Genomic DNA, 19367 nt, shown 5'->3' with positions numbered 1-19367 from the left:
CTGCTATCCATCAGAAGGGCTGACAGCTACACGGCTGTTTGTTTTGATGGAGTTTACACCAGCTCGGAAGTCAGGGAACTTGTTTATTTTATTAAGTCTTTTCAGATGAATATTGAGATTGTATATGTTCAAATTATGACATAATGATCCTGGGTGTTATAGATCATAATTATATAGCAGACACAAGTGCAATAGATTTTCTTTAAGAAGATGTTAGAGTATTGTAACTCAGTGAGCGTTCCATTAATTTTCATAACCAAGACTATATATTTAAGGCAAGGCAAGTTTATTTGTACAGCACAATTTGTACACAAAGTAATTCAAAGTGCTTTACAGAATAAGAAATACATTAAAATCACAATAAAAACAAATCAAAACATAAATAATTATCATAAAATTAAAAAGAGAGACATTAAATTAGAGAGAAGAGTGCAGAATGAAAAATAAAAACATATGCACAGCTAAACAGAACCATTTTAAGGCTGGATTTAAACAACGGCAAAAGCAGATGCCTGTCTCACATTTTCAGGAAGACTGTTCCAGGTTTTAGCTGCATGATTCTGAAACACTATTTACAACAACAACAACAAACTTTATTTATAGAGCGCTTTTCATACAAAAATGCAACACAAAGCGCTTTTAAAGTACATGCATGGATGATGCTGCTACTGCCATCACATCAACTGTTACCTGTTAAGGATAATTTATCACTGAATTCATGTAACTAACCCTTTTTACTTACATACAGTGTAGATTTAGCGCTACATTTAGAACAAGAGCATTAGTCACAAAAATGATTCAGTTTGATTTAACCCACATTTTCAATCAGAACTCAGAGGTTTTGTAAGGTACAATAAAACCATAAGGGAGCATTTATGATTAATACACTGAAGTGTTTGGTTTCTGCTAATCTTATCAGAGCTCACAACTAAATTGATTTAAACATGAAATGTGAAAGGTCAGGTATTTTGATTTCATTACCTCCTGCGTGTCACACTCAAACTCTCTTGGTTTCCGAGCGCCTGTGGCTCTGGAGCGGGCAATTGAATTGAAGTAAACAAACAACACTGCGGCGCTCTTCCTCTCCAAAGAAATGGACTCCTGAGATATAGAAAAACACCGCCTTGAATGGAATTTTATTTATGTTCAAAGAAATCTAAGTTGGGAAAAACTTTTTGCTATATATATTTGAGACACTTTTACTGTCCCTCTCTGTTTGGTCCGAAATGTCATGATATGTTATAAAACAGCCTGCATGCTGCTTCCTGCCATTTCGCACAATGGTCAATACTTTTTATTATTTTCTCAGTTTGGTCTCATTCATGGACCAAAAAGCAGCCCGAGCTCCTCCTGCTGTCAAAGACAAACACAGATTCGTGTCTGCAGTCTGCGTGCTCGCTCTTGTTCACACATGTATGGCAGATACAGCATGTATATAAGTACGCCCTGAGATCCACTTCAGGTCAGTACATCTCTGAGGAAAAGTAATGGGAGAACCCTAACACAATTTACTGCCAACCTTTGCGCTGAGCTTTGTACTGCCCCGTATTAATTTTAGAATGTATTTAGGTTTCAATGTGCACTACCAGTCAAAGGTTTGGACATACAAAGGAAGACAGAAAATATATGAAACAAGATATATGGAATTATGTGGTAAAGAAAAATGTTAAATGGTACTATTTTTTGACAAAGTAAATGGTGGCTACTTTGAAGACTTGAATATAATATATAAAAAAATATTTAGCAGAGTCATTTAAGTTTTTTTGCTTCATAATTCCTTATAATTTTTTTAAATTTCCAACAGGATCAATAAAGTATCTATCTATTTATATCTTACTTTATACATATATTTGTCTTCTGTACATATATAAAACATAGAAAGTAGTAAACATATAGAAAATAAACATTAAATTACATGGTCTGTCTTAACTTTTGACTGGTAATGTACATTGAAAACTATTTTTGTTTTATAATTTAACCATTTTGAGGACTACATTTAACATCAGCATCCACATGTAACCTGCAAGTGCATTTTATTTTGAAACTCTAAACATTTCATCTATTTGTTTACATACACAATACAGATGGGAGAAAACTTTTATTATACACTACCAGTCTAAGGTTTGGACACACCCTCTCATTCAGTTTTTTTTTTTTTTTCTTTCTACATTTTAGATACACACAGAAGACATCAAATATATGAAGTAAAATATATGGAATTATATAGTAAATGAAAAAGTGAAATAACTTTACTAAATATTTTTCAACAAAGCAAAGCAAAGGGTGGCCACTTTGAGGATTTTAATGGTTATTTCACTTTTTTCTTTGCTATATAATTGCGTATATCTCACTATATAAACTGTAGAAAGTAGTAAAAGTAAAGAAAAGACACTGAATGAGAGGGTGTGTCCACACTTTTGACTGGTAGTGTATGCTCATGTACTGCAAGAATGTTTTATTTCCACCTTTTGTCCTGTTTGACTTCTTTGATGTTCTCTAAAATTAACCTTGAAAACATAAAGAAACTGACATAAAACTGCGTCCCTGCTGAGCGCCTCCTGCTGGGATCTCTGCAGGAGGCTTTCTATGGTGTCCATATTTGTTGTAGCCTATAGAGTAAATGTCCTCATGTGTAAATGAGACAGCGTATGGACAATATTGGACTATTTTGAGACTCTTAAAGGTCCTATATTACACAAAATTGACTCTTGTGAGCTTTAAGCCATGTTAGAATCAAAAACATACCTGGAGTTTGTATGTTTGTGACAAGGAAACACCATTATAACATCGATTTAAAAATGTAAGGCAATAATAATTTAAGATTCAACTACAAAATAATGGTATGTATCGCCTTATATCCGAAGCCGTGGGTTTTTCAGTGCGTGTAAAGACATTAGCATGAGCCCGAGAACCTGTTTATATTTCAATGCAAGACTAAAATGGTTGGAAAATGACCTGTCTCCACGTATTATACTTTTATTAATCAGAAGTGACGCGGTAATTGTGAAATCTATTTAGAAGAATTCTAGCTCATCTGACTGTTTTTCTGTTTGTCCCTTCACAGTGGCGGCCGTTTCTCCCCGGTCTGAAGTACGAAGTGATTGACTCTGCCTACATCTCCTTGTACACAGGTAACAGCTCATCTGCAGCACTGATGAATTGGAGAATGGGCTATTTTGTATTAGGAAAAGCGAGGTTTTTGGAGTATTCTTAGATAAAACATGTAGCGCACTAGTTTAAAGGCTCCATATTACGCTATTTTCTGATCTACGGTATGTTATAATGTTGTTTTCTCATCAACAGTGTACCTGGAGTTGTGTTTTGTTTCATTCACACATAGCGTTGTAATGGTACACGGTACAGGACGTTTGGTTTGGTGCGCGGCTGTGCATGAGTGAATTTTGTGCAACACGGAAGGCTTGGCTCTTTAATATTCATGAGGAAATTTGTCCGTGATTGGGGTGGCAGTATTTCCCGCAGCGCTTTATAGTTAGGACGGCCAACTTGCTTTATAGTTAGGACAGCCAAACTAGAGTCATTTTGCTGCGGTCCTCACTTTTGCTTTTTGCCGGCACAGAATCTCCAATGTGGACAAGTTGTTTTTTTCTGTCCAAAAATATGAAGACTGAGTAAAACTTCAGGCTGGAACTGTTACTGCTGTGCTTTACTTTTTGAAAAGTTTTCTTTCCTGTTTACAAAGAATTTATTTTTTATAATTTTTCATACATTTGTTGCTTATTTGAGAATATTTTATTTAACTTATTACTATTACCAAGCAGCACTTAGCATTTATTTTATTTTCCTGTTTGTATAATGTTAAAACAAATTAGTTGGTTTAATAAACACACAAATAAACAACAAGCAAATGGATTTGGATTTTGCTCTCATACTGTACCGAAAGTGAACTGAACCGTGACCTCAAAACCGGGGTACATACCAAACCGTGATTTTTGTGTACCGTTACACCCCTTTTCACACAAACCCTGCATATTTAGGCTGAGTTCTTTTCTCAAACAGAAAACACTCTATTCCACCTTGTGATGTCATGTGGTACAGAAAGTGCGTCATTGTGTTTTTAAACTCCGTACACCTTCACTAGAATCATTTGGATGATTTTAGACCTGGAATGTCTAATCTCCGCTGAGTTCAAGATAAAAGGTCACTCTTAACTTGAAATTTTCTGCTTCATCACAAGGTGGACCAGAGCATTTTGAACTTTGGAGATGTAGACAAACTAATAATGCAGGATTACTCCAACATGTATGAATGAACCAAAACACAACTCCGTGTATATTTTTGAGGAGGTAACAGAATTATAACATGGCTTAAAGCTCACTAGAATCAATTTTGCATCACATAAGCCCTTTAAACTTGTCTTTACTCACAGTAGTGTTTTGGGATTGATTATGAGCCACACTGACAAGCTGTTAATTCTTGTTCCATTGCACTGAAAGGATAAACAGCCAATGACAGTACACACACAGACAGAGAATGACAATAGCAAATAAAATGGCAAACATGAAATTGCTTTTTTAATCTGTTCAGGCCAGATCCATTATAATGCAAACATCAGAAAACAGAATTAATGCAGTTATGGAGGTACAAAGGTCTGCAGAAATACATTATAATTTGTTTTTTTTTTAAAGTGCCCTGAGTCCCATGTTTTCTCAGTAATTACAAACAACCTCTCCTAGACCCTGCCTATTTAAAGAATGGGTCAAAGGGGCCACGCTAACAGAGTGGAGCTGGACTATTATGAATAGATGTGTTTAGCGGAAGGAAGTCTGGTACACAGAAAAACCACAGACAGATTCCACAGAGAAAGGCCACAGTCCTTCTGGCACAGAACCAAAGTGCTCTGAAACCGCCTAACCACTCTGCCCTCTGCATTCGGGGACACACCTATTTCTAAAAATGGTCCACTGGTTTTGTAGTGATGAAATATTGAGATTGTTGCCATAGCGATTAACAATTTAAAACTAAATACTCTATAGTTTGAATGCTCAAAAGTTGTTCAGAGTTCACAACAGGAGACTGGTTGGTTTTCTACATGCTACTCAAAACTAAAACTATTATTGAAACTAGACTCTCATTTGAGCAGGCGTCAAGCTCATAAGGTTATATAATTGACTTGACTGAACTTTTATTGAGTCGTTTTACAGTCGTGGTCTATATCAGGGCTAGTAAACTAAAGAACGTGTGAATATTAAAACAGTTACCGTAAATTCCAGAGTATAAGCCGCTACGTTTTTCTCACACTTTGAACCCTGCGGCTAATAAAACGACGGATTATTGGTTTGACACATTGTCCAATCAGACTGTAAATATGGTCTGGTTTGGTAAGACAGCGGATGCGCGCAGCCTGATTGCAGAAAACGCCGCTGTCTGTGCGGTAACACATGGATCTCGGGTTCACATCAAGTTGCTAGCGATATTGTCAGCGCACTCAAATAGTTTATCGTCGTGTGATAAAATAAGTTATGATGCTAAATTAACTTTAGTGAGGGGGATACGTATTGAAATGATGAGAAGAAACGTGTCAAACTTCAGTAGCCGGACATGTACTCATACCTGATTGACAAAACTAGCCCCGTCCCGAGAGAGACTGAAATCTGCTGAAATCCTCCAAGACACTGACATGATCCAGACAGGACAGAGACTCTTTCTGCAGGAGACATGCACAGTAAATCATGGGGAGAGACGGGGGTGATGTGCTGAGGAAGATGCTCATTTGATTGTGTTTTGAACTGTTATTTTGCACTTCATACACACACCCTCCTCATAGAAAACACACGAAGAAATGCAGATGATGCAGCTTTTAAGTTAATGGCGACTGACGTGGCTGTTGAAAAAGGCAACAGAGCTGCTGCACGTGAGCTCGACATCAGTGAGTGGATGGTGAGACGCACTGACTCAATGCAAAAAGACGACAAAAGCTTTCAGAGGCAATAAAAGTAGACAGCCCGAACTTGAAAACGTTCTTGAAGATGAGAACACCTGCGGTTTACATTCAGGTGCGGCCCATATATGTATAATTTAAAAATTTTGTTAAAATGTATTTAATGCAGCTAATATTCAGGTGCGCTCAATAGTCCAGAAAATATGGTACTAATAATTTGTGTTGCCCATTTTATTGTCTAAATAGTGTTTTTAAAGCAGACGTTTTATACAAAATCGACTTTTCAGAGCTTTTGACCATGTTGCAGTTGTTTCCTTTCACCATTTATTCATCTGAAATTGTATTTGGAAAGATTCATGCATTGAACTCGACCGGCATACGCCCACCGCTCTGTGCTTACTTCATTCTCCAATTTAATTTTCTTCCTTCTTGATATGAGCAGGATTCGGCAGCTTTGTTGTGATGACATTTGTGGCGAGGTCAACTCCCAATGGCCATTTTCTAATGCAAACTTGTTTCTTTTATTAAGTAATTTTAGATGAAAATTGTGATTTAAAATGTGCAAATTATAATGATTCATAAGTGATTATATAAGATTATAACTATATAGCAAATACAAGCACAATATGTCTTATTTGAAGGTGTAGAGAGTGTTTTTATTACCACTTTTATTTCAAAGTTGGATCATGTCTTGACATTTTCCTTAATACTGAAAAATCAAGTTTGAAATGTTAGGAATATGTCAACACTATTGAAAATAAAACAAAATATATGACCTTGACTGAACCATGCTCCCAGCTGCAGATTACCAACTCCTGTCACCTCCGCCCTGAGCGACAGACAGAACTGATCAATGCTTTTCCATGTGGCTGTCAGTCTCCGCACAGCTTTCCTGACTCAGTGTCTTGGCTGGGACTAAGAATAGCAGAGTCTCACAGGTATTCACCGAGGGCCTAACAAGCACAGATGCCTCCTGCAAAAAGATGATGTATGGAGTTGTCATTTTTTTGGAGTGCGCCGGTTGCCATGGATGAGACTGACTGTTGGCCTTTACTTACGGCCAGTTGCAGCGCAGAAGAAGGCCGCTTTGTGCCCGCCCGTGTATGATGTCATTGGGAGAAGCGACCGCGTCTTCTCCACCCGTCTCCACATCATGTTGTTTTCGTCTGCTTTCCACTCTTATTATTAAAGGTCAACTAGTTTAAAGGTGCATCGTGTGACTTTTCTGGTGGAGGGTCTGTAAAATACTTGTCTGGACGGAGATGTTTGAGATTATTTTGTCTGAAATCTCAACATAATGAAATCTTTGTACCAGTTGTCTGTAGTACCACGCCCTCCTCACCACTGGGGCGGCGCCAGACATTTTTGTGAGAGGAGGGGTGCCTTTTCTCTGTGGAGATGTCATTGCTTTGTCTGGAATGTTTCACGGTATGGCATTATACCTTTCTATCTTCATTCTCAGATCAAGTTACAGGTCAGATCTGTGGAGAGGCCACCCCGCTCACAGTCAGAATGCCTGTTTTTCTAGGTATTTTTGAGCTATTAAACCACCTGTTATCACTGTTGGGCGAGTTACTTCAAAACTGTAATGTGTTATTTATTTATGACTTGTTACTGTCATTTCAAAGTAATACGTTACATTACTATATTGCTGCATTTAAAATTTAAGACATTACACGACTATTGCAGCACTTTAAATTACACCAAAATAACTGTCGCTGATCGTCAAATAACAATCAGCGAGCGAATATGCTGAACTTTTGTGCCCTATATGGACTGAACCAGGACTAAAACATTTCTAAACCAGGACTAAACCAGGACTGAACGAGGATTGAACCAGGATTGAATCAGAACTAAACCAGAGCTAAAACAGGACTGAACCAGGTCTAAACCAGAAATGAACCAGAACTGAACCAGAACTGAACCAGGACTAATCTTGGACTAGGACTTGGAAAGTAGGACTGCCCCTGAGAGAACCCCGAGCCCGTGGAGCAGGGCGTCCATAAAGCACGATCGGGCATCAGCTGCCGATTCTTTTGCCCGTGGTTACCCGATGGTCTACACAGGAGCACCTCTGGGCCAGTCCTTATATTTGTAACCATAACGATGGCGTTTCACCGCTGCTGATATTGCGGTGATTTTAGCGAATTTGTATGAAGAAAAACGAAAAAATTCAATCCAGGTTAAAAATGCATTGTAACGCGTGTTATTCACATTTGTACCAAGTAAAATATTACCTTTTTTTCCCTGTGGCATTACAGTAATTTGTTACTCTCAACACTGTCTGTTATTGACTAAATGTAAAGTAGAGCTGTTTAATGTCATATTGTGGAACATTCAAGGCACAGCAATAACATCTCCATAGAAACAAGCAGGTGATGAAGCCCCAACCGAAAAGTTACATAGTGCCCCTTTAAATAAACATAACACATTATAGGTCATTTTTTATTTATTCGTTTCTTTCTGTATTCATTTTTTATTCTCGTTCTCCGCTGTAACCTGCACTGCTCTGTGGTATTTTGCAGACACATTTGTGGTTGATTGGTTTGTTTGTTGGTTTGCCTGTCTGCCGGACAGCAAGAGACCAAGGAAAAATTTGGTAATATTTTGAGAAAACGGTCCTTAATGGAGCAAGGAAGAAATGAACAGTTTGGTTGGCTAAGCAAGGTCTGAATACAGAAAAACATTAGGAAATTCTAGTTGCTTGTTTGTGTCTTTACCCCTGATCCTTAAACATCCAATGTTACACAACATATTTGTTATGAGCTTTAAGTCATGGCCAAATGTTGTTACCATGTTACAATGTTGGCTCATCAAAAACATACATGGAGTTGTGTTTTGTTATTTACACATGTTTGAGTAACCCTTTATTATTAGTCTGTTCCACCTTGTGATGTCATGTTGTGGTACTTTTCAAGTGAACAGATCCTTTTACCTTCAGTTCAGTAGAGATTAGCAATTCTAGAGCTGAAATGATCCATATGATTCTAGTGAAAGTGTATGTCAGTGTTTCCCAAACTTTTTTTCTGGGGACCCATATTTTAAAACTCACAAATTTTCGTGACCCAAGTCAACAGACATTACTCATAAATGACTAAATAAAGTTGGATTTGACCATTATTGAACATTAATGAGGATATTTCATTGTTGACTCAGTGGTTGTGTCTCTCTGAACCAGGGGCGTCAAACTCAAATTCACAGAAAATTAAATTAAAATTAAAAATTGGAACTAAGTCGTGGGCCAAACTAAATATTTATTGAAAATTTTCAGCGACATCTGCATGTTTTCTCTTCTTTCGAGATATGTAATGTTAAACCTTTTCTTGTTAAAATGAATGTTTAATAATAGTTTAGCTTAAATATTGAATCCAGCACAATCAAAATATAAAATAATAACAAAATTTTAAATAAATACTGTCTCTATAGCTGTAGCCGATGGGCCAGTTCTAATATATATTTGATATGACCTTGCGGGCCTAATATAATTAAACAATTAGTATTACTCAGATTTTAAACAATGAAAAACAGTAATTCAACCAGCAATAAAAGGTATCTATAAGTCACCAATTTGGACATTAATTGTAGCCCATTTCTTTTTATTTTCAGCATTTAACTGAACCAGCAATATTGGAACAAAATAGTCAATAAAATAATTACAAACAAAACATGTCTTAACATTTCAACATTTCTTATGACATTTGTAGCTCGTTCCAGTCCAGGGTGCAGGGGGAGAGCACAGCAGCAGATCAGGCGCAGCATTCAGTTTGTTTCTGTGCTTTGTCTTTGTTTTTGTGAGCACAGAAAATCCCAGTTCACACATATTTGTAGTGAAAGGAATAAGCATAGAAATACCGACTCTACTGAGGACAGGATATTCTGACGAAATGCTTATCCAGAATGACGATAAGGTCACAGATCCAGAGCGTCTTTGCAGAGGACTCACTAACTCGTGTGTCAGGACTGTGTACCAGACCTACATGCAGATTGTGACAAGGTGACCCAAAAAAATCTCTTGTGACCCACCTGAAGGTTGCGACCCAGTCTTTGGGAAACAATGGTGTATAGAGTTTAAAAACACAGTGTAGCCTTTCTTGTATACCATACCAAATTTATTTATAAAGCACTTTAAAAACTTTACAGCTGGCCAAAGTGCTGTACACAAACACGGAATAGACAAGGACAATCGCAGTACAAACCAACTCAATTCACTTCAATTCAAGTTTATTTATATAGCACATTTAAACAACAGCTGACCAAAGTGCTTCACATACAAGTCAATAACATAGAGGAAACAGTTACATATACAGATATACAGAAAATATGTGAAAACTACAATAAAAACACCAAGATATCCTGACTAGCTCGTACCAAATGCCAGGGAGAAGAGGTGAGTTTTCAGTCTCGTCTTAAACTGCGTTACAGACTGAGAGGATCTGACAGCAAGAGGAAGGCTGTTCCACAAAAAAAGCTCTGTCACCTCTTGTCTTGAGCTGAGTTTTGGGCTCGACCAACAGGAGCTGGTCGGCTGATCTCAGGGCTCTGGGCGGCGTATAGGGCTGCAGTAACTCCCTAAAATAGACTGGACCCATAGAGTGCAAACATTTGAAAACAATTAATAACATTTTAAATTGCACCCAATATAAGATAGGGAGACAGTGCAGGTCACACAGAACAGGTGTGATGTGTTCACATTTCTCAGTATTTGTCAGCAGACGAGCTGCAGCGTTCTGGACGTGTTGTAAGCGTTGCAGGGAGCCCTGGTCTAACCCTACATACAAGAAATTACAATAGTCCAGATGTGATGTCACGAAAGCATGGATAGCTTTTTTGAACTCTGCCTGTGGGAGGGAACCAATACACAATACAAACACAATACATTTACTAAGAATATAGAAAACAATAAGACACTCAACAACAAGAAACGTACATGTCACTTATTAAAAAAATGTGAAAAAAGTTGCGTTTTTAGGAGTGATTTAAATCCAGGTACATTACCACATGACATCACAAGGTGGGACAGGGTGTTTTCAGTTTGAGAACTCAACCTAAATATGCAGGATTTTTGTGTGAAACATGCGTGAATGAAACAAAACACAACTCCAGATTTGTTTTTGTCGAGGAAACAACATTATAACATCAGAAAATAACGTAATACGGCCAAATTATCATTAAGAAAAGCTTCCAATTTTTAGAGTTTGTTACACATTGTATCGACCGTGTCCCATCGCATAAACTTTGCTCTTTTGTTCTAAAACATTCAGATTTAATGACTGAGTTATGGACAATAATTATAAGCTTTCCTACCAGAAACTCCATCTAGCAATTTAACCAAAGCAGTGATGTTGGTGCATTACTTAATAAGCCAAAACAATAGAAAATCACTCCCGTACTATTGGAAAAAGCAAGGATAATTTACATAATGGTGTAGTTTTCATAGCAGCTTACCACAGCACAATTTGTCATGGTTTGAAGTCAATGCGTCGTGTTTATTACTGCGCTAGAATCAGGGCTTATAAATAAAAAGCACCTGAGTTCTACCTGATGAATTTGTAATGGCGTCTTGCAGGCCTGGAGAGGGATAATTTCAATAAGAACAACAAATGACTACATAATAAAGCGCCAAGACGCAATCTGTTGTTTGATCTGTTATTGTTTTATCAGCAAAGCAGTGTAAATTATGCACCAGCTACTTCCTTTGAGATTTGAAGTTTCATCCGCTGTTTTGTTCAAAGTTAGGGGAAGTTCACATGCAGATATGGTAGGAGCCGTTTTGAGGACAGCGTTAAACTCCCGCTCCTTTTGCCCTCTTTATGTTCAACGTGTGATTCAGGGAGATGACAGGAGGCCGGAGCCGCTTCTTCTCCGACGTGAGGTTATGTTAATATAATGAGAGAGTTTGCCTTGGTGTGGAATTCATTTGCAATCATTGTGGACTTCAGGGCTTCGACTACATCTTTATTACGAAAACTGTATAAAAAGGGGTAATGTATTTGAGGACGCGTGATTATATAATTAAAAACGTCTTTGATAAGTCCTAGAAAAGTCCAGCCTGGTTTTTTGGTTTTGTTTTTTGTTGATTTACATTCATTTGATCAGAAAAAGCCTCGTTGAATTCATTATTATTGAATTCATATTAATCAAATCTGAATTAGGGATGCACCGATACAATATTTGTATCAGATATCTGCATGAATATTGAACATTTGGTGGATCAGATATCGGCTTCAAGGATATCGAGAGGTTGATATCCCCACGTTCTTGTTTCTTTTGTGTTTTTACCAACTTCAGCCTTGTCCTATTTTCATTACACATGATGTTCTTTTCCCACTGAGGTAGGATGATATGACTCAAACTTTTTTATCAAGATATCTCAGTTTGGTCTATAAACTGGTGTAATAAGAGAATTTACTGGACAATGTGGGCCCAAAACATCTCCTAATATTAATGTTGTATTTTCACAAAGCTGTTCTGGAATTTTGAAACACATTTGGATTTTTTTTTTTACCATACGCTGCTTGTAAATAAAAGATATTTTCAGTCTCTGTCCCAGTATCAGTTGATTTTGGGCATCAGCAGATACTTTAAAGAACAAGTTTAGTCATTGGTAGTGTCGTAGAACTCGAGACTGGCCTCGAGAACTTTTTTTTTACAGTCTTGGTTTTGTCTCAGACTCGACCATGTTTGGACTTAGTCTTGTCTTGGTCTTGAAGGTGCTTGGATTCGTTCTTGTCTCAGACTCGACTGTGTTTGGATTCGGCCTGGTCTGGGTCTTAAAGGTGCTTGGACTTGGTCTTGTCTCGGTCTTAAAGGTGCTTGGACTCGGTCTTGTCTCGGTCTTAAAGGTGCTTGGACTCGGTCTTGTCTCGGTCTTAAAGGTGCTTGGACTTGGTCTTGTCTCAGACTCGACCACGTTTGGACTCAGTCTTGTCTCGGTCTTGAAGGTGCTTTGAGTCGGTCTTGTCTCTGTCTTGAAGGTGTTTGTACTCAGTCTTGTCTCGGTCTTGAAGGTGCTTGGACTCGATCTTGTCTCGGTCTTGAAGGTGCTTGGCCTTGGTCTTGTCTTGGTCTGAAGGCTTTTGGACTTTGTCTTGTCTCAGTCTTGAAGGTGCTTGGACTCGGTCTTGTCTTGATCTTGAAGGTGTTTGGACTCGGTCTTGTCTTGGTCTTGAAGGCGTTTGGACTCGGTCTTGTCTCGATCTTGAAGGTGCTTGGACTTGGTCTTGTCTTGGTCTTAAAGGCGCTTGGACTCGGTCTTGTCTCGGTCTTAAAGGTGCTTGGACTCGGTCTTGTCTCGGTCTTAAAGGTGCTTGGACTTGGTCTTGTCTCAGACTCGACCACGTTTGGACTCAGTCTTGTCTCGGTCTTGAAGGTGCTTTGAGTCGGTCTTGTCTCTGTCTTGAAGGTGTTTGTACTCAGTCTTGTCTCGGTCTTGAAGGTGCTTGGACTCGATCTTGTCTCGGTCTTGAAGGTGCTTGGCCTTGGTCTTGTCTTGGTCTGAAGGCTTTTGGACTTTATCTTGTCTCAGTCTTGAAGGTGCTTGGACTCGGTCTTGTCTTGATCTTGAAGGTGTTTGGACTCGGTCTTGTCTTGGTCTTGAAGGCGTTTGGACTCGGTCTTGTCTCGATCTTGAAGGTGCTTGGACTTGGTCTTGTCTCGGTCTTAAAGGTGCTTGGACTCGGTCTTGTCTCGGTCTTAAAGGTGCTTGGACTCGTCTTGTCTCGGTCTTAAAGGTGCTTGGACTTGGTCTTGTCTCAGACTCGACCACGTTTGGACTCAATCTTGTCTCGGTCTTAAAGGTGCTTGGACTTGTCTTGTCTCGGTCTTGAAGGTGCTTGGACTCGATCTTGTCTCGGTCTTGAAGGTGCTTGGCCTTGGTCTTATCTCAGTCTTGAAGGCACTTGGACTCGGTCTTGTCTTGGTCTGAAGGCTTTTGGACTTTGTCTTGTCTCGATCTTGAAGGTGCTTGGACTCGGTCTTATCTCAGTCTTGAAGGTGCTTGGACTCGGTCTTGTCTTGATCTTGAAGGTGTTTGGACTCGGTCTTGTCTTGGTCTTGAAGGCGTTTGGACTCGGTCTTGTCTCGGTCTTGAAGGTGCTTGGACTTGGTCTTGTCTTGGTCTTGAAGGCTTTTGGACTCGAGGTCTGACACTCGACGAGTGATAAAATGGAGATAGATTTATAAAAACAGTGATATATATGTGCCACAATAACTGTAAAATACAAATAAATGTTGAAAATTATAAAGATGGTCTCAATTTGGTCTTTGACTGTGGTCTCGGTCTCGACCATCAGAGGTCTTGGTTGTGTCCTGGTCTTGGGACCTTGTGGTCTCCGACAGGTCTTGGTCTGGATTAGTGCACGCTTGACTACAACACTAGTCATTGGTATGGGAACAGTTAAAGGTGCATTGTGTAACTTTTCGGGTAGAGGGTCTGTCAAATGTTTTTCTCCATGACAAGTGTAGCTTTTTCTGGCATCTTTTGTAACCCAAGTGCTGCTTTAACTTTACTCTAAAATGTCTGATTAAAAACACAGTATTAGTTTGAATCCAGTCTGGCCTGAATACAGTATCCTTATTGAGTAGAAAGACATTTTTATAGATTGCTTTTGTTACCATGAGTCACCATTACAGAGAATGCAGAAACAGCACAGAGTGTACGCTGCTGCCCCTGGAGGATGCTCTGATGCTGACCACCCTGTTAATTATAACCCATCTCCACATCAGGCCTAAGCGCTGACATGCCATTAATCACCCTCTCTCTCCTCCCTTTGCATTGATTAGTATAATTATGACTCCGACTACTTTGCCTGTTTCTTCTACGTTTTTCCCAACTTCAGCTTTGTCCTATTTTGATTACACGTGATGTTCTTTCCCCTTTAATCAGCTAAAACTCAAGTTGCAAGAGGGCAGGGTGATACGGCTCTAACTTTTTATTAAGATATAAAAGAGATATAATAATAATAACTGAATGACTATATAACTCAGGCTGCTTAACTGTGACTTTTATAGTATTTGTTCTCACTTGTTTCAGGCTTTTTAAAAGTCCTATATTACGCAAAAAGAGCTTTAAACCATCTTTGTAATGTTGTTACATCTTCAAAAACATACCCAGAGTTGTTTTGTTTCATTCATAGGTTTGAGTCATCCTTTATTGGGTCATTCCATGTCAAATCTTCGAATGCCCTAGCTCGACCCTTTCATTTTCAAAAATTCATTTTGCGAAAACAAGCCAGAACACCATCACAAATTTTGGATATGTTAAAAACAGACATCTAGTCTTTTTAAAACGGTGCATTTTATGTTGGTGAGTGCTGTCACTTTTTTGGTATAACATGGTAAAGATGGCACCAAATGTATTTTTTCCATTTTTAACACTTAAAGGGCCCATCTCATGCAAAATAACTCTTTTCACATTGTATCTTCTGCACATATACAAGCACAGTTTGGGTTTTGGAACATTCATGACACATCCATCCATCCATCCATCCATTTTCGTCCGCTTATCCGGGGCCGGGTCGCGGGGGCAGCAGCCTAAACAGGGACTTCCAGACTTCCTTCACCCCAGACACATCCTCCAGCTCCTCCGGAGGGGACCCAGAGGCGTTCCCAGGCCAGCCGAGAGACATAGTCCCTCCAGCGTGTCCTGGGTCTTCCCCGGGGCCTCCTCCCGGTGGGACATGCCCGGAACACCTCCCGAGGGAGGCGCCGAGGAGGCATCCGGAACAGATGCCCGAGCCACCTCAACTGGCTCCTCTCGACGTGGAGGAGCAGCGGCTCTACTCCGAGCTCCTCCCATGTGACTGAGCTCCTCACCCTGTCTCTAAGGGAGCGCCCAGCCACCCTGCGGAGGAAACCCATATCCATCCATGACACAATAGTTATGAAATCTTACTGATTTCTTGGAGGCAGTCACAGCCCAGGAACTATGAAAGGCCGACTATTGCTCATCCCCCCGCCCGTCCTGAGAAAGCATAGGCTCCGCCATTCAAACCTGTTTAGCGGTCTGATAGCGGTAGGAATAAACTTTTATTCATCATGGCGATACAGCACGTTCAGCTTTATGTGTTGGACCTGGAATCGGACGAGGACGGGGGTGGGTGTGTCAAACGCGTCATAGGTGTATCTGACCGCGTCATTGTTGTAGCAGCTTTAGTTTGTTGTCACGTGGGAGGGTGGCAGAAATAAATTTTAAAAATGCCAAATCAATCTGAAAACCACTTTGGCGACATATGCAAGGCCCACACATCTCTCTTAGAAGGTTGAAAGCTCTGAAAAGTTGACTTTAGATGAGATGGGCCCTTTAATATCTTCTACAGCATTCATCACAGAGGGACAGTTTTAAAATACAAAGTACACCGGCTGTGCGGGAAGGTCAATATTAAACCTCTGTCTCTGAAATTGCACTTTCCACAGTCCTTCAAAGATGAACTTACATTTGAAGAGTAGAATTTTCAAGCAGTTTCAAGCTCCCAGAAATCTGTGATAAACCAAAAGCAAATGTGTAAAAGTCTATATTCTACAAGTACATTTGCCAAATATTAACCCTTAAAAATTTGAAGGACCGACCTTAAATAGTTTTTTAGATACAGCAATCTGAAAGTGGCTCATTGAAAAACTCTGCGCAAAGGGGAGAGTTGACAACATATTTTTTTAATGGCGAAACTTTAAGGAGTTGGGAGCTAAAGTTTGGGACTTGTGTGTGAACCTCCTTGAAATTTTCAGTCAAATCTGAGATGGTCGAGCGAGGACATTTGGAGATGTGGCGTGGAATGATCCTATTATTAGTCTGTCAACATCTCCAAACCTCAAAATGCTCTGTTCCACCTTTTGATGTAATGTAGAGGTAGTTTTCAAATGAATAGCTACCTTTTATCTTTGGTTCTGTAGAGAGCAAGTCCTGGGGTTGAAATCACCCAAATGATTCTAGTGAAGGTGTCTGGAGTTTACAGAAGAACTAAATATTCAGGATTTGTGTGTTAAAATGTGTGAATGAAACAAAACACAACTCCAGGTCTGTTTGTGACGAGGAAACAACATTATAACATAAATCAGGAAACAGCGTAATATGGGCCCTTTAAGTTATAGCTATAAATTAGGCTTTCACTCCTCATGTTTTATCTCTTTCATTATTAGACTTTGAAGCCTCTGCAGGGCCTCCACAGTGTTTAAGTCACTCTAAGCTTTAGCAGTAGCAATTAGCCACAATCTCTGTCTGCCTCCCGTCGCAAATGAGAGAAAAATCCTTTGTGCTGCTTGACGCAATTACATTACGATATTGCAAAATTCAGACTAAGTTTTATTGCCGTTGTCAGGGAACAAAATTCACAAACTGGAAATTTGGCAATATGATTCAACATAAAACAATCAATAATCATAATTAATAATAGAAAATATGTTGCCTGGGATCCAGAACAGACACTTCCAGGTTTCAGACATTCTATCACAACATTCTATCGACTAGAACCCTTCCCCTTGCCCAAAATCCCACACCTACCCTACACAGGCCTTTGAAGTAAATGCATTTTTTGTTTTCCTGGCAATGATGAGTTTCAACAACTGATAATGTATTTTTTTAATATTCTATTTTCTTTTTTTTTTTTTTTAGTACATTGATAAATCATTTTTGCTAATAATTTCCAACTTCATGCAGGCTTTTAACATCACTGAACATCAGTAGGACACCAGGACCAAACCAGGACTAAACCAGGTTTAAACCAGGTCTAAACCAGGACCAAACCAGGACTAAACCAGGTTTAAACCAGGTCTAAACCAGGACCAAACCAGGACTAAACCAGGTTTAAACCAGGTCTACACCAGGTCTAAACCAGGACTAAACCAGGTCTAAACCAGATCTAAACCAGGACTAAACCAGGTCTAAACCAGGTCTAAACCAGGTCTAAACCAGGACTAAACCAGGTCTAAACCAGGTCTAAACCAGGAAACGGTCTAAACCAGGTTTAAACCAGGTCTAAACCAGGTCTAAACCAGGTAAACCAGGTCTAAACTAAACCAGGTCTAAACCAGGACCAAACCAGGACTAAACCAGGTTTAAACCAGGTCTAAACCAGGACTAAACCAGGTCTAAACCAGGTCTAAACCAGGTCTAAACCAGGTCTAAACCAGGTCTAAACCAGGACCAAACCAGGTCTAAACCAGGTCTAAACCAGGACTAAACCAGGTCTAAAGAAAGACTTAACCAGGACTAAACCAGGACTAATCTTGGACTTGGGAGAGAGAGAATCAGGTGACAGCTGCGCAGAACCCTGTGGGGTGCAGAGCTCTAAACCGGTCCTTTCTCCTGCTGCACCTGACAGTTTACTCAGGTGCACCTCCGGGCCCATCCCAACTCTCAGTCCTGGTTCAGTCCTGGTTTAGTCCAGATTTACTCTTGTTTTAGTCCTGGGTCAGTCCTGGTTTAGTCCTGATTTAGTCCTGGTTTAGTCCTGATTTAGTCCTGGTTTAGTCCTGATTTAGACCTGTTTTAGTCCTGGTTCAGTCCTGGTTTACTCCTCCTGGTTCAGTCCCCAGTGTGGTGTCCCCAGGGGAGATGGGCTTTACCTAAGGGTACCAAAAGAAAAAAATAAATAAAAAGCTTCTATAGATCAATATTATTTAATACAAATGGGGGCAGCTAAAATTAATATTGTTAAAATGCATTTTTGTTGTAATTCAGTGAGTTCTTGGGCCTAGTCACAAATAAAAATGATCACGCACATTTGTTCATTTCATGCCAAAGTATAATGTAATCAGGAAAACTGGCTCTTGCTGAAAACCACTGATGCATATGGATGTTTACAAGAGAAAAAATACCACGAGTGACTGAAAAACATTGCTGAATCAATGGACAAAGATTTAATCTCTGTTAATCTGAAATTAATCTCTGTTAATCTGAGACATATGATGTCATGATTGCACACAATCACGTTTGGTCGGGTCGAGACAAAACAAAGGCCGTGGGAACTCGACTGATATCCATCTGTTTAAAAAATACAGAGTGATAAGAGTCTGGATTTGCCAGGTAATAAAATAAAGGTATGCAAACAATAAAGTGTTTGATAGAAATGTACTTTGACTGAATACAAGGACGAACTTCAATATGAACAGAACAATAGTGCAAAACAAGCAGTACTGAATTTCATCCCAGTATATAAAAGTTTGGACACAAGTTTCCACACAATGTTTTTTTTTTCTTTCTTTATTTTTTACTACTCCCTGTATTTTATATATACACACAAGACATCAAATATATGAAGCAAGATATCTGGGATTATGTACAGGGTTCACGCGGAGATTTTAATAAATTTTAAGAGCATTGAATTCAAAAATATGGAAATAATACCATAAAAAGTCTCGGAAAAGTCTTGAATTTGTATATCTGGGTCTTAAAATTTGTGCAGAATGAAACTTCTCTGTATCGCGTTTCTCCTCAAAAATTAATTTGTCATACACCATTATTTGGTTAAATAAT

General features: G+C 39.2%; 1 protein-coding gene across 1 annotated transcript in view; it reads left to right on the top strand.

Moving 5' to 3' along the window:
* b4galnt4a (beta-1,4-N-acetyl-galactosaminyl transferase 4a) overlaps nucleotides 1–19367 on the top strand; it is a 336936-nt gene that overhangs the window by 298354 nt on the left and 19215 nt on the right. The window contains 1 exon segment of the mRNA XM_055155299.1: nucleotides 3065–3131. Within this exon segment, the coding sequence (XP_055011274.1) occupies nucleotides 3065–3131 (67 nt within the window).

The sequence above is a fragment of the Boleophthalmus pectinirostris genome, unplaced genomic scaffold, assembly GCF_026225935.1.
Source record: "Boleophthalmus pectinirostris isolate CB_2022bp ecotype Guang Dong unplaced genomic scaffold, ASM2622593v1 HiC_scaffold_2, whole genome shotgun sequence".
Lineage (NCBI taxonomy): Eukaryota > Metazoa > Chordata > Actinopteri > Gobiiformes > Gobiidae > Boleophthalmus > Boleophthalmus pectinirostris.
This window is presented reverse-complemented; position numbering and strand designations above follow the sequence as displayed.